This window comes from Geotrypetes seraphini, chromosome 5 (genome assembly GCF_902459505.1).
Source record: "Geotrypetes seraphini chromosome 5, aGeoSer1.1, whole genome shotgun sequence".
NCBI lineage: Eukaryota > Metazoa > Chordata > Amphibia > Gymnophiona > Dermophiidae > Geotrypetes > Geotrypetes seraphini.
In genome coordinates this window covers 192,011,981-192,024,662 of record NC_047088.1, presented here as the reverse complement: position 1 = coordinate 192,024,662, position 12,682 = coordinate 192,011,981, and the positions used below count along the sequence as shown (strand labels likewise).

At 38.6% G+C, this 12,682-nt stretch overlaps 1 protein-coding gene across 18 annotated transcripts in view; it reads right to left on the bottom strand.

Annotated features, from left to right (window-relative positions):
• TTN (titin) overlaps positions 1-12,310 on the bottom strand; it is a 461,697-nt gene extending 449,387 nt beyond the window's left edge. For all 18 annotated transcript variants that reach the window (XM_033947057.1, XM_033947058.1, XM_033947060.1 and 15 more), the window contains exons 1-3: positions 12,106-12,310; positions 9,316-9,419; positions 4,476-4,679 (exon numbers count right to left, since the gene is read on the bottom strand). In XM_033947057.1, the coding sequence (XP_033802948.1) occupies positions 4,476-4,679; positions 9,316-9,406 (295 nt within the window). In that variant the 5' untranslated portion in view covers positions 9,407-9,419; positions 12,106-12,310. The remainder of the gene's footprint in view (positions 1-4,475; positions 4,680-9,315; positions 9,420-12,105) is intronic.
• Positions 12,311-12,682: the final 372 nt, after the last annotated feature.

Here is a 12,682-nt window from a genome sequence, read left to right as displayed (position 1 = left end):
ATCCATTTTCAAATACAAAAATGTTCATGTTCAAAACGTCCAAATCAAGCCCATTTGGACGTGGGAAGGGCCAGCATCTTAATGAACTGGCTACACAGACATCCCAACAGTGAGGCATTTTAGAGGGCACTGCTGTAAACTTCGTATAAAGGGTGCCAGGTATATATTTCACCAGAACCCATTTTAGTGTATGGTGAGCCCTCCAAAACTCCCCCAAAACCTAGCATCCACCTGTTTACCACCCCAATAGCTCTTATGGCAGTACAATAAGTTTTGGGTGTGTTTTGGTAGTCTCACACTTTCCACCATAAATGTAGTGGTTAGAGTGGCTTATGGGATTTGCTATTCCTCTCTATGGTTCACTAGCCCACCCACCAGGCTACTTAAGACACCTGTGTGTAGGTCTACTACGCTTTTCTATACCAGGTACTGCTGTTCTGGAGACAGGTATGTAATTTTGTATTCTGACCTTTATGGGGTGTTAGGAGGTCAGTGAGCACTGGGGAAGTGTTTGTGGGTCTTTACTTTCTCTGCAGTGGTTATGTGGTCACTTTGGGTACCTTTATAACACTTATACCCTTTTAAAACAGGTCAAACTCAAAACATATAAGTTCCTGTTGATTAGAATGTCCAAATGCTGACTTAGGAGGGTTTTTGGATGTCTAGATGTTTTGATTATGAGCCCCATAGGCTATCAGTACAATAAATAAATATTGGCACTATACGGTGCTAACATTATTCGGCATTGTTGATTAAATATATAATGGAACTGAATACACTTATTTTTTTAAACATTGTGACCAGTGTTTGTTTTTGTTTTTTTTTAAAGCTGACTACTGCTTTTGAAAATAAACTTGATCAGGTGCAGCTCAAGGCAATCTGCTGCCTGAGCAGAGGGACGAGGTAGAGCCTCACCCCAAGGCATCCAAAAATGAGGGCCCCTTCAAGAGACAGGAGGACCATTCACAGAACACTGGGCAAGCAGTTTCACCAAGATAAAGGAAAACAATGTATTTTCACAGGCTATATAATAATACAGTAATTATAAAAAGAATCTTTGCAAGTACTGGTTATACTCAGCAAAAAATAGTAGTTTAATTATGTACTATGGGACTGTGATATAAAAAATAAGGACTTCTGACACTGCATACTGGACTTTCACATTGTTGATTTAAATATATATTTTGCATTTACAGAAATCACTTCCCAAAAAATGGGTGAAGAGCATAAAGCATACACAAGAGGGAACAAAACATACAAAAAAATATCTGATTTTGGTGTCATCTCAGTAACAGCATAAGAACATAAGAATAGCCCTACTGGGTAAGAGCAATGGTCCATCTAGCCCAGTAGCCTATCTTCACGGTGGCCAATCCAAGTCACTAGTACCTGGCAAAACCCCAAATAGTAACAACATTCCATGCTACTGATCCAGGGCAAGCAGTGGCTTCCCCTATGTTTGTCTCAATAACAGACTATGGACTTTTCCTCCAGGAAATTGTCCATACCTTGCTTAAAACCAGCTACATTAACGACCTGTGGCAATGCATTCCAGGGCTTAACTATTCTCTGAGCAACATAAATCTTCTCCAATAGCAAGGTATATGGTGAAATAATACAAAACTCTACAAAAGTCACTCATATCCTATAGAGTAAATCTACCAGGAATCAAACAACAAAGATCTTTCTTGAAAAAGGCAGCACAATAAATATTGCAGTGGGCCTGAGAGTTTCAATACATATTGGTAAAACTAAGCACATCAGATTATTACAGATCCCTATCCAGACATTCACCCCCAGATTCTCTATAGGCCACTTAAAGTTAGGCATGATTTGCAAATGTACATGTACACTTATTAGTCAATTAGGCACTAACAATCAATTATTGGAATTTATTGGCACTAATCAGAAGTAATGCACATATCTGCCCTAAACTCCATTCTATAACATGCAAGCCTAAATTTCATAGCGTGCAACTCAAAGGTGGGGGGGGGGCATGGGCATATCATGGGTGTTCCCAGAAATTAGGCCCAATGTTAAAGAATATTCACAGTTGGGTGAGCATTTATACCAGCTTTTGGCAGGCTTAAGTGCTTTTGCCCATAGTTAGGGGCGAGAAGTGTGATAATCTATTGTTCTATAAAGAGTGCTGTGCAAAGAGGACCCTTTACAAAATACTGTCTTAACGCGGATCTAACTTTGGGCACAATTTATTGAGTCTGGCCCTCAGTGCTAACAGAATAATTAACATCAGACAAACATAGATAGACCTTGATCAAGCATAGAATAAGTAGCCACAAACTAAAAATATAAATATGTAGACAAAAATGAAACTGAAATCCCAAGCAACCAGACTCTGCATATAGAACAATACCAATGAAACAGGAAAAAAAAAAAAAGCATGCAAAATATAAAAACAGCTAATGTTAATGTCAAAAACTGCTATATTCCAATCACTAAATGAAAAAAAAAAAAAAAGATTTTTTTTCTACTATTACTCTCTGGCCATTTTATTTTTCTAATACTATCCCATCTAATCCTATTAGTCCCAGACTCTGGTTTCTGCTTTTCTCTGTCTTTTCATAACTTTCTCTTCATGGTATCCTGTCCATTAGCCATTTCTTTTCTCAACTCCTGTCTTCTCCACTTTCCTTCCTACATCCATCTCTGAATTTTTTTTTCCTTTCAGCCTTTTTCCACTCAGATTTCACTCCATTTCCTATTCAGTCTTCAATCCCCATGTTTTTATTGGCTCTACCGCAGGCTCTACCTACTGTATATCCTTCTCTTTTTATGTTCTGGTCCTCCATTTCCCCATCCTCTTATTCCCCAGACTTCTACTAACTCTCCTATCTCATCCTCCTCTATCCAAAATCTCCTCTTTCTCTCTTCCCCCTTCCAGCATTTTTGTCCTCCTTTGTTCTGCATCATCCCTCTCACTATCTTTCTTTGCTCTCTCACTGTTCCTTTCCAACCATCATCTCTTTCCTCTTTCTTTCCTCTCCATCCAGTTTTCCTATCTTCCTTCCTGTTCCCATGTCCAGCATTGTTCTTCCTTCTTCCTTCTCCTTACTTCCACTTCCATGTCCAGAACCCCCATCCCTTCTCCTATGTTCAGTACCTCCCATCTTCCTAATTCCCCTCCCATGATCCAACATCTCTCCTGTTTTCCTATTCCCCTGTATCCAGCATCTCCCCCTCTGACTTCCTTTTCACCATGTCCAGCATATCCCTTGTCATCCTATTTCCTCCACCATGCCCTTCATCCCTTCATTGTGTTCTCCTCCCCGGAGCCTTCATGTCCCCTCTATCACCTTCCTCCCCCACCATGATATCCCATTTCTTTTAGCCTCCCTGATCTAGTTTCTTTTTTCCTTCCCTGTCCTGGTTTAGCATCTCCCTTTACTGCACCCCTTTCTTCCCCTACAGTCACCAGTACCACTTTCCAAGATGTGCAATAAAACAGATAAAAAGACAAAGAGCCTTGGAGCTTGTGCATGCCACTAATGGTTCTGCCTTTCCTGAGCCCTCTGAAACAGAAAGTCTATCTCAGAGGGTGCGGGATCATTAAAACTATCAAGGGCATGCCTGAGCTCCAGATTTTTCCTGTTTTATTGCTGCTGCTGCTATGCATGCTGGAAAATGGCAGCAGCCAGGATTAACTGACAGGAGCCAAGTGAGGCTTCTACTAATTCAGAGGCATTTTGGAGCACTTCTGCCTCTCCCACCAAGAAAATTTATCACTTGACCTATGAGAGTGCTTTTCCCAATAACAAATTTGCATAAAGTTAGATGTGGAATTTCTACAGTCTACATATAACTTCAGGGCCTATCTCCTGAATCACTCCTAATCTTCGCCAGTAACAGCATAACTTTTAGTCCTTTATCAACTTCAGTCAAAAGTTATACTGTCCTTTTTTTGGGGGGGTAGGGTGAGGAAAGACCCTTATGCAGTAAGCATGCTGGGCCCCTAAGGTAGAGCTAATCTAATTACCCAGTTCTTTGAGCTTATAAACAGATTGCAGACAAATTCATCCAGGTGTATTGATTTCAATGTGTGTAATCAAGGACTAGAAATATTTGGGGTTGTAAGTTCAAAACCAGGGCAGTCCAAAATGTCACCCTCCTGAAACCTGGCAACTTGACAGCTCTGCTAAGAGTTGTTGGATATAAGCCTCAGAATGCTTACAGGTGGAAGTCGATACATTTTAAAACCTTTATTTTACGATTTATTTTCCTTACATTTGCTATACTAGTGTAGTTTAAAAAAAAAAAAAATCAAAAAAGCTTCATGAGCATTACAAGCTTAATTTTTACTTCCAAGACCGTACATTAATCCTACAGTAATCTTTACAGTTAAGTATCCCAAATTTAAGTGCTTCAGATGCTGCTGCCCAACTGTGCCTGCGCTGTCGATCCCCTAGCTTCAGGCTCGATGCACGTACACAGAAAGGTGGTGGGAAGCAGTGACCTACCTGTGACGAGTAGTTCGGCGGTACTAGTTGCTTGTCCGGCTCCGTTGGTGGCTCGCACGGAATATCTTCCACTGTTCGCTGCTGATACGGTGGGGATCATCAATTTAGCGCGGCCATCGCTAAATGAGATCTGCACACCGGGTACAGCTGCAGCGGAGAGAACCTGGCCATCCCGAAACCAGCTCACCTCAGGAACTGGGAAACCTGCCGGGTGAAGGGAGACAAGAAGAGAGGTCAGTCCCTTCGGAGGCTAGAGGGGAATGTGCAGAGGCCCGAGGTCAGGCTGTCAAAACAGAGACTGGAGGAGACAGGTCTGTGCGTGCCTGAGCATCCTCAATATTAAACAAACTCCTTCCTTGACTGTGGCTTAAGGAGGGGTAAACTGGTTAGGGAGAAGCTAGCAAATGGGAGGAGGTGCTGAAAAGTTCTCGGCCCAACCAAGACGAGAATGATGTGAATATGGTTCAATCAATGATTTGAAAACAATGCGGAAAAAAAACAAAAGCAAAACAGAATTTAGTTTCTGCAAATTGGCACTTAAAACAAGTTCACACTCTTTTCAGCTACAGTGGCAAAATAACACTCAGAGTTTAGAAAGCTGGTTGGTTGGGCGGAGAACTTTTCAGCATTCCTTGTAGTTACAGTTTTTTCTTATTGAAGTAGTGTTGTTGCTGTAACTGCAGGTACTCTTTTGCTATCCCTCAGAAGTTGCTGCTCTCCATGACTAACTGGCCTTGCCTAATGGTGGCCCTGTCTCCTACTAAAAGCAAAGTTGCAGTAATTGAATTGGTCCTGTAGAAAACTATAATCTTTCTAGCTGTGCTGAAATATTAAACCAACAAAAGAGGTGTAGCACATGAGCTTTTGAGATAGGTTTCTTTTTCACATCTGAATTTTGGAAAGGTTATATACTACAACCAGTGGAGTAGGAGTTAAGAGAGGCGAGAGATCATGTGTTTTAGTATAAACTGTTTACTATGACCATAGCTGAAGCATTGCTATATGTCAAGAAAGTGGTTAGGTTTCAGTAATGCATTTAATAAAATATGGAGCCCATTGACTGCATTTGGTAAATAATAAGGATAATGTAATTTTTGTGGGGTTTTTTCAGGTTTTTTTTACACATCCAGGGTGGGGGGAGAGAGGGATATTTTGAGGGGTTAAAATATATGAGTATATTATTGTATTAAAAAATGATTTAATGTGTTAATAATTGGATGATTGGGGGGGAGGGAATGGTTGTTTCATTTATATTTTGTGTATTAAGGTGCATTTTATGCAAGCTTTTAATGTTATGTTATCTGTAATGCACTGCCAATGTATGAAAATTCAATAAAGTTTTTTTTTAAAAAGAAAGAAATACATTTCTTCCTGAACAGTGCAAAATATAGACAGCCGTTGCAAATTCTGAAAAGGGACACATTTCAATCACTAAATTGAAAATAAAATCACTTTTCCTACCAAAAAAAAAGAAGGTGGTTAGCAGAAGAGGAGGCATGCATAATGGCTTAGGCAGTGAAAGAAGATGGACCACAAAAGCCATTACCCTTCCAGTGTTTTGCCTCACAAACATTAACAACCAGGGAGAGAGGGATGGCAGGGTCAGCACTTGATTCAACCCTCACAAACAAAAAGATAATCCATGTAGTATGCTAGAGAATGACACGGTGACAAAATTCATCGCCGTTCCCGTCCCCACGGATAACCGCGGGAAACCATCTTCATGTCATTCTTTAAGGAGAGAGGGAAGAATCAGAGTATAATTGGGCACAACCACTGACCCACAAGCTTTGCTTTGAAGAATGCTGGTGTAGGATTGAGGTTGAGATAGACACTACAGAATGGCAGTCTCTGGTATCCAGAGCAGATATTGTGATGTCATAATGCCTCATTCCACCAGTGCCTAGAGCCAATCACATCAGTGATGTCACAATGGCTTCATTATCCTTGGCTCACATAAGAATCAGAGTATGAATGGGCACAGCCACTGACCCTTAAGCTTTGCTTTGAAAAATGCTGGTGTAGAAGGACTGAGGTTGAAATAGACAATAAAAAATGACATGGGATTATTTCCCGTGGTTATCCGCGGAGACGGGAACGGTGATGAATTCTGTCACTGTGTCATTCTCTATAGTATGCACCTGCAATGCTTCCCCCATACCAAGGTATCACTAGACAAGGGGGTTGAGATGGGGAAGGGGGGGTCCCTTACAGTTTTACAACATTATCCAAGATCAGAATAACATGTAGTTGCTGATACTGTGTTCAGCAAAATATTGGTGGGGACAGTAGCCTCAGTGACCCACCCCATTCTGCAACTTATGATGCAGTTTTATTATATTGGCCTGTGTGTTTGCCCCTCTCTTTGGTCTGGTCTGTAAATATTTGCCTTTGGTAGACAGCCCCCTTCTCTTTTACTTCAGGTCAGTGCTTGTACTGATACTAGAAAAGCACAAATCTAGTAAACTCAACTTTGATATTAAGCTTTTTTTTTCCCTCATCCACAAAAACTGGGGGGAAAAAATCTTAATAAATCAGGGCTTAAAAGATTAGGTCAATCAAACATAAGGTACAGAACAGGAAAATAAATTAAATCAAGATATGCATGCCTGCTGTCAGTGGTTTTCTCTATTAGCTGATTTGACTCTGCATTCTACAAAGATTTCTATAATGGAAAAAAAGAGCATACATGCTCTGCAAAGAGGCTTGTTGCTTCAGACAGTAAAAGGGCAATTCTATTACTGGATGTCACTGTTACCTCTTAGCAGGGTAGGAGTCCTTCACCTAGAGTTCTACTGCTGCTGCTGCTGCTGGTTGGGGGCTGCTGTTTCACTATTACGTTTTCAATAGTGAGGGACAGGCAAGCCCCACAGGACTTTAGGGAACCTGTCTGTCTCTAGCAATTGAAAATACAATATTGAAATACCATCCTCCACTGGCAGCAATGCAGTTGGAAGACTCCTGCTAAACTTAGAGGGAACAGTGCTAGGTGCCATCTTTTAGGCACCCCAGTGCTGTGCAGGAAATGCCTATTCTCTAACAGCATCTGGATTCCATTGTAGAATACTAGTGTAACCCTACATTGGCAAACTTAAATGTAGGACTGCCTATATATGCCAGGTCAGTGACAAGTATGATGGGTGTGCCTAAGTATAGTATACAATGTGCATAACTTACAATATTCTGCAAGGTGCATGCGTTAAGTGGCAAATCCACCCAAGCCCCTCCCATGCTCTGCCTTTGTACAATTCTATTCTATAAGGGTGTGCATAAGTGTTATAGCGCATAACTACAGGTGCTCAGTGACAAAATTGCCTTTCACATGGGTAATCAAAAATAAGTTCACAAGACAATGTTAGTACCAAGCAGTAAAATATAAAATAGTCTTTCATTATTATTATAAAGAAAAGGGGATTTGCAAGAGAAGCAAAGAAGTTGGTATGAGGATATGGCATATGATATGGAAAGAACATAAAAGATGAGAAGCAGGAGAGTCAGAAAATAAGAGCTGAGTGCACAAATGGGATCAGGCAAGAGGAATGGGCATGAAGTTCTATGGGAGGCTGGGGAGAGAATATAATGGCGTTAAAGGAAAATAGGGAAGAATGGTTTGATATTCTGTTATAAAAATGCATTTTCTTCCAGCAGACACATTTGTAAAAATGCAGAAATAATAACAGAAGTTCAGGGAGTTGTCTCAGCGAGTATGCCCAGCTATTCTGATCCACAATACTACAAGTACTTTCCAGCAGCCAATGAGTAGTAACTAGGCCTCATTGCATAAAATGGGACCTGGTGTAAAATAGCACAAGTTAGCAGTGAAATAAATCATCTTAATGGTTCCCATGTTGACAAGTTCCCATAAACAGTGCATAGGTTAATTTCATTAAAAATACATGTTGCTGCACACTTACAATGCAAACAATATTAACTACAGCTCTGGAAGCAGTCATGTTTAGCATTAATCCAGGTTAAATTTAGATGAGTTACTTACTTTTGTCTTGTGCATTATTCCATTAATAAGAAAACAATTATGCTTAGTAAATAGATGAAGCCGCTTACAGTAAATATTTATATGTTGATTGGCTTAATCTTTTAGTTTAGCACAGAACTTCCCAAACTTGTCCTAGGACTCTCAGGGCCAGTCAGGTTATCAGGATATCCAAAATGAAAGTGCATAAGATCAATTTGCACACAGAAGGCTCTTATGTTTAATTTATCTCATGTGTATTAATTGTGGTGGTCCTACATACTATATTACCTACAAATCCAATTATCTGTGAAAACATCAGGAGAGGATTGGGGAAATGTGGCTTATGAGGATTGCAGTGTATGTGTTTGTGTGTGCTCCTTTATTCCCACCAGTTCAAGGCAGTGTAAATTCTTTTGTGCCAGCATTCTAACTTCATACATCTTCTGCATTGTGTTCTAGTTTATAGTTTTATGTCAGACTGATATTTGTATTCTGATACCATAATCATGAATGCCTCTGTACTAAGAGACTTTAAAGCATATTGCATGATATTCAGTGTTTGATTTAAATACCAGCTGTTTATTAATACCTATATATTCAAGTTGATATCTGAATATCCAGGTATAGCATGACCACTGCCACTTATCCAGGTATTGCTGATATTCAGACCAGTACCTAGAAAAAGGACTAAATAATGCCACCTACTGGATAACCTGAAACTTCCATTGTTAGGGTGGTTAGAAAGGATCATAAGCTTAATGCTGCTGAAAGTCAAGATTTCTGTAATGGAAATTATTTGTAGTGAAATCATCAGTGATATTAACTGAAGCTAGAAAAAAAGTAATCAACGTTGAGCTCTGTTCTTACCACTAATACAAGCCTCAAAGGTTGCGACACTACCCTCCAGTGTCACAACACTTTGTAACGGCTGTAGAAACGTTGGTGCTTGAGTTGTCATCTTTGTAGGCACTCTGAAAAGAAATTTTTAAAAAATTGTCAGAAAGCTTGCATTCTGAAGTGCTACAATACTACAGTGTTAATATTTGCTCATAATACTAAAGGTAAGCAGAATAACTAGAAGAGTTCAAGGAAAGTCTCCTAGCTACAGTTGGAAATATGAAAGTTTTAATGGCATTTACTTATTTAAAATGGGATGCTTTAAAAATTGCATGTGTTGCTTAAATTTCTGGGGTATTTTATGCAAAAATTATATATAAATGAAACATGTTTACAACAATTGAACATGCTGATGTGTCTCAAAAATGTAGATACTTCTTCTGCTACATCTATTTTTGAAATGCAAATTAGGGAATATGATGCCTGCTGACATTGATGATTTCAGCAACTGGACAGAGTACTGTGAAATCTAAAAGTAGAAAATGCTGCCCCAATCCTACTCCCATACAGCTTCTTCCTTTTCTCTGTCTAAAACATGCCTTTTAAAAAAGAATCATAGTCCTCTTTATATTGAAGGCTAAAAAAAAATGTATGTTTCATATATTTCAGAGATTTAGCTCACACCTGTTTTCAATCATAGCTTAAGGTGAGTTATATTCAGGTACTGTATGTATTTAACTGTCCCTGGAAGGCTTCTCTATCTGAGGTAGTGGTCTCAAACTCAAACCCTTTGCAAGGTCACATTTTGGATTTGTAGGTACTTGGAGGGCCTCAGAAAAAATAGTTAATGTCTTATGAAAGAAATGACAATTTTGCATTAGGTAAAACTTTATAGTTTATAAATCTTTCCTTTTGGCTGTCTTAATAATAATATTGTAATTTATAGCTAAAGAGACATATGATCAAGAAACTGTTTTATTTTACTTTTGTGATTATGAAAAACATACCGAGAGCCTCAAAATAGTACCTGGCAAGCCGCGAGTTTGAGACCACTGATCGGAGATAATAGAGATTTATATGACTTGACCAAGATCATGTACAGCATTTCATACGCCTTTTAGCACTATATAAGTGATAAATAGTAGCAGTATCATGAGGATCGGCAGTGGAATTTGAACTGCACTATCTGATTGTCAGCCTAAATGATTTCATTAAACTCTGGTGAGTTTGCAACCATGTTTCTAATCACTTTTCATCTTTGTTAAAATCAAATTTAAGTTCTGAGCTATGAGCTTAAAAACATCCTTCCTTGCCCTTTAAGCTAATAGTCATACTTTGGAAAATATGAAGGATTAATGTGCTGCAACACTACTTCACTGGAGACATGATGCTGGATCATGCACAGATTAGGAGGATCAAACCTCTTATTAAAAGAAATCTTTAGCTTCAATCATGTTACATTCAAGTACCCACTGCTATAAAAAAAATCGTTTTTCTTTAATAACTCTGGGCTCCTTTTACAAAGCTGTGGTTGAGGTTTCTACTTTGGGCCAGTGAGGTAAATGTTCCGACACTCATAGGAATTCTATGAGCATCGGAGCATTTACTTCTCTGGCCTGGGGTAGAAACCTCTAATGTGGTTTAATAAAATCCAGCATCTGTAAGGAGAGAGGGACAACATTATAAAATTCCAGCATTCTTGAATTCTTGCCTTTCTTAGTGGGTATCGTTCCAAATACTGTAGTACTACTGTGTGCCATTTGATTTTGATGTAATTACATATCCATACCCAAGCTCAAGATGAGTTACATCAGAGTGGATATTTTCCTGCTCCCAGAGGGTTTACAATCTAATTTTGTATCTGAAGAAGTAGAGGATGAAATGGCTTGTCCAAGGTCAAAAGTTGCAACAGCAGGATTTGAACTTTAACTACACTGATTCTCAGCAGCTGCCTTAACTATAAAACTTATTCCTTACTTCATCTCTGCTTGGAATAAAACCTTGATGATATATATCCATTATGGATTCTCTGAATTTTCAAATGATTTATTTAGTATGATAGCATATATGTATAAAGTAACTATACAGTTTTCAAATATATGTGGATAAATTAAATGTGTAGTTTATGGTATATACCGGTGCATATGTAGCATAGTTTGTTTAAATTTATGAGTGTAAGTCTTTTTAAAGTTAATTGATTTTATTGAGACATATTTCAACAATTAATATTTAAATTGTATAAAGATTTAGTTTACTTAGACTTAATAGGTACGTGTCTAAAATGGCATGTTCCAGAAATAACCTGCTCTCCTGTGATTGACAGCAGACAAGTGTCTCATGGCTGGAATGCAACTGATACGCTAGCAGTTGATTCCCTTAAAAAGTCATCTGTGCAGTGCTGATACCACATGTATTTTATCAGAGCTATTCTTGTCCTTTCCCAGTATGTCTAATATAACCTTGAGCACTCCCTAACATGCCAGAATATTTTTAAAGCATTAAGCAACCACTTCCACATATATCATACATTTTAGCTTCTAAACACTCTTCTAAAGCAGTTTGAAAGTAAATCATTGTCAAATGCTACTTAAAATCATTTTCTAGGATTATAGTTCAATATAATAAAATGGTGGATTTTATATCAGTTTACAGAATAGACATGCAATATTTGTTATAGTATATATATTTTTATACACACACATATACACATATACGCTTTTAACTTTACATATAAGTGTATGCATTTACTGTTATTTATACGTAGCATAGTGTGTTTGATTAGGAGAAATGTTTGCTCACAAGTAAAAAGTATATACTAACCTGATTCCTCAGGAGTGCCTAAAAGAATGGGACAGAGCCCAGCGGTTGCTTATCTTCAGAAACGCCGTCCTTATCCAGGATTATTTTAGACAAATCTTTGATGTGAATGGTTGAGCCTCTCAGCCTAAAAACAAAACTACACAGTGTTGGACTGTGTAGTTTTGCTTTCAATGCAATCCCTACACCCGAGGCAAGGCTGGGAATGCACGCACTGCTCAGAAGTGCTAACATAGTTGTTTTACTTTATATACCCCAGATCTGCTGACAGCTAAGCATCATCCTGTCATAGTCACCTCTGATTGGATTCCTTAAGCAAAGGATCATGGGAGAAGGAGGCTGACTTTATGCAGTTGCAACACCTGTCAGTCTAACTGGCAGTGCTAATTTTGGCATAATTTAAGTGGGACTCATTATTGAAATCAACAAATATGTTTACATGGAATTTTGAAAAGGTATTGTATAGATCTATTGGTAATTGTTTCTCTGTTTTCATATATAACCAAAATAAATATAATGAAGGCTTTTGTTAGATATGAGAAAATTAACAGCCCAAAGAAATATTTGTCATGCCCCAAAT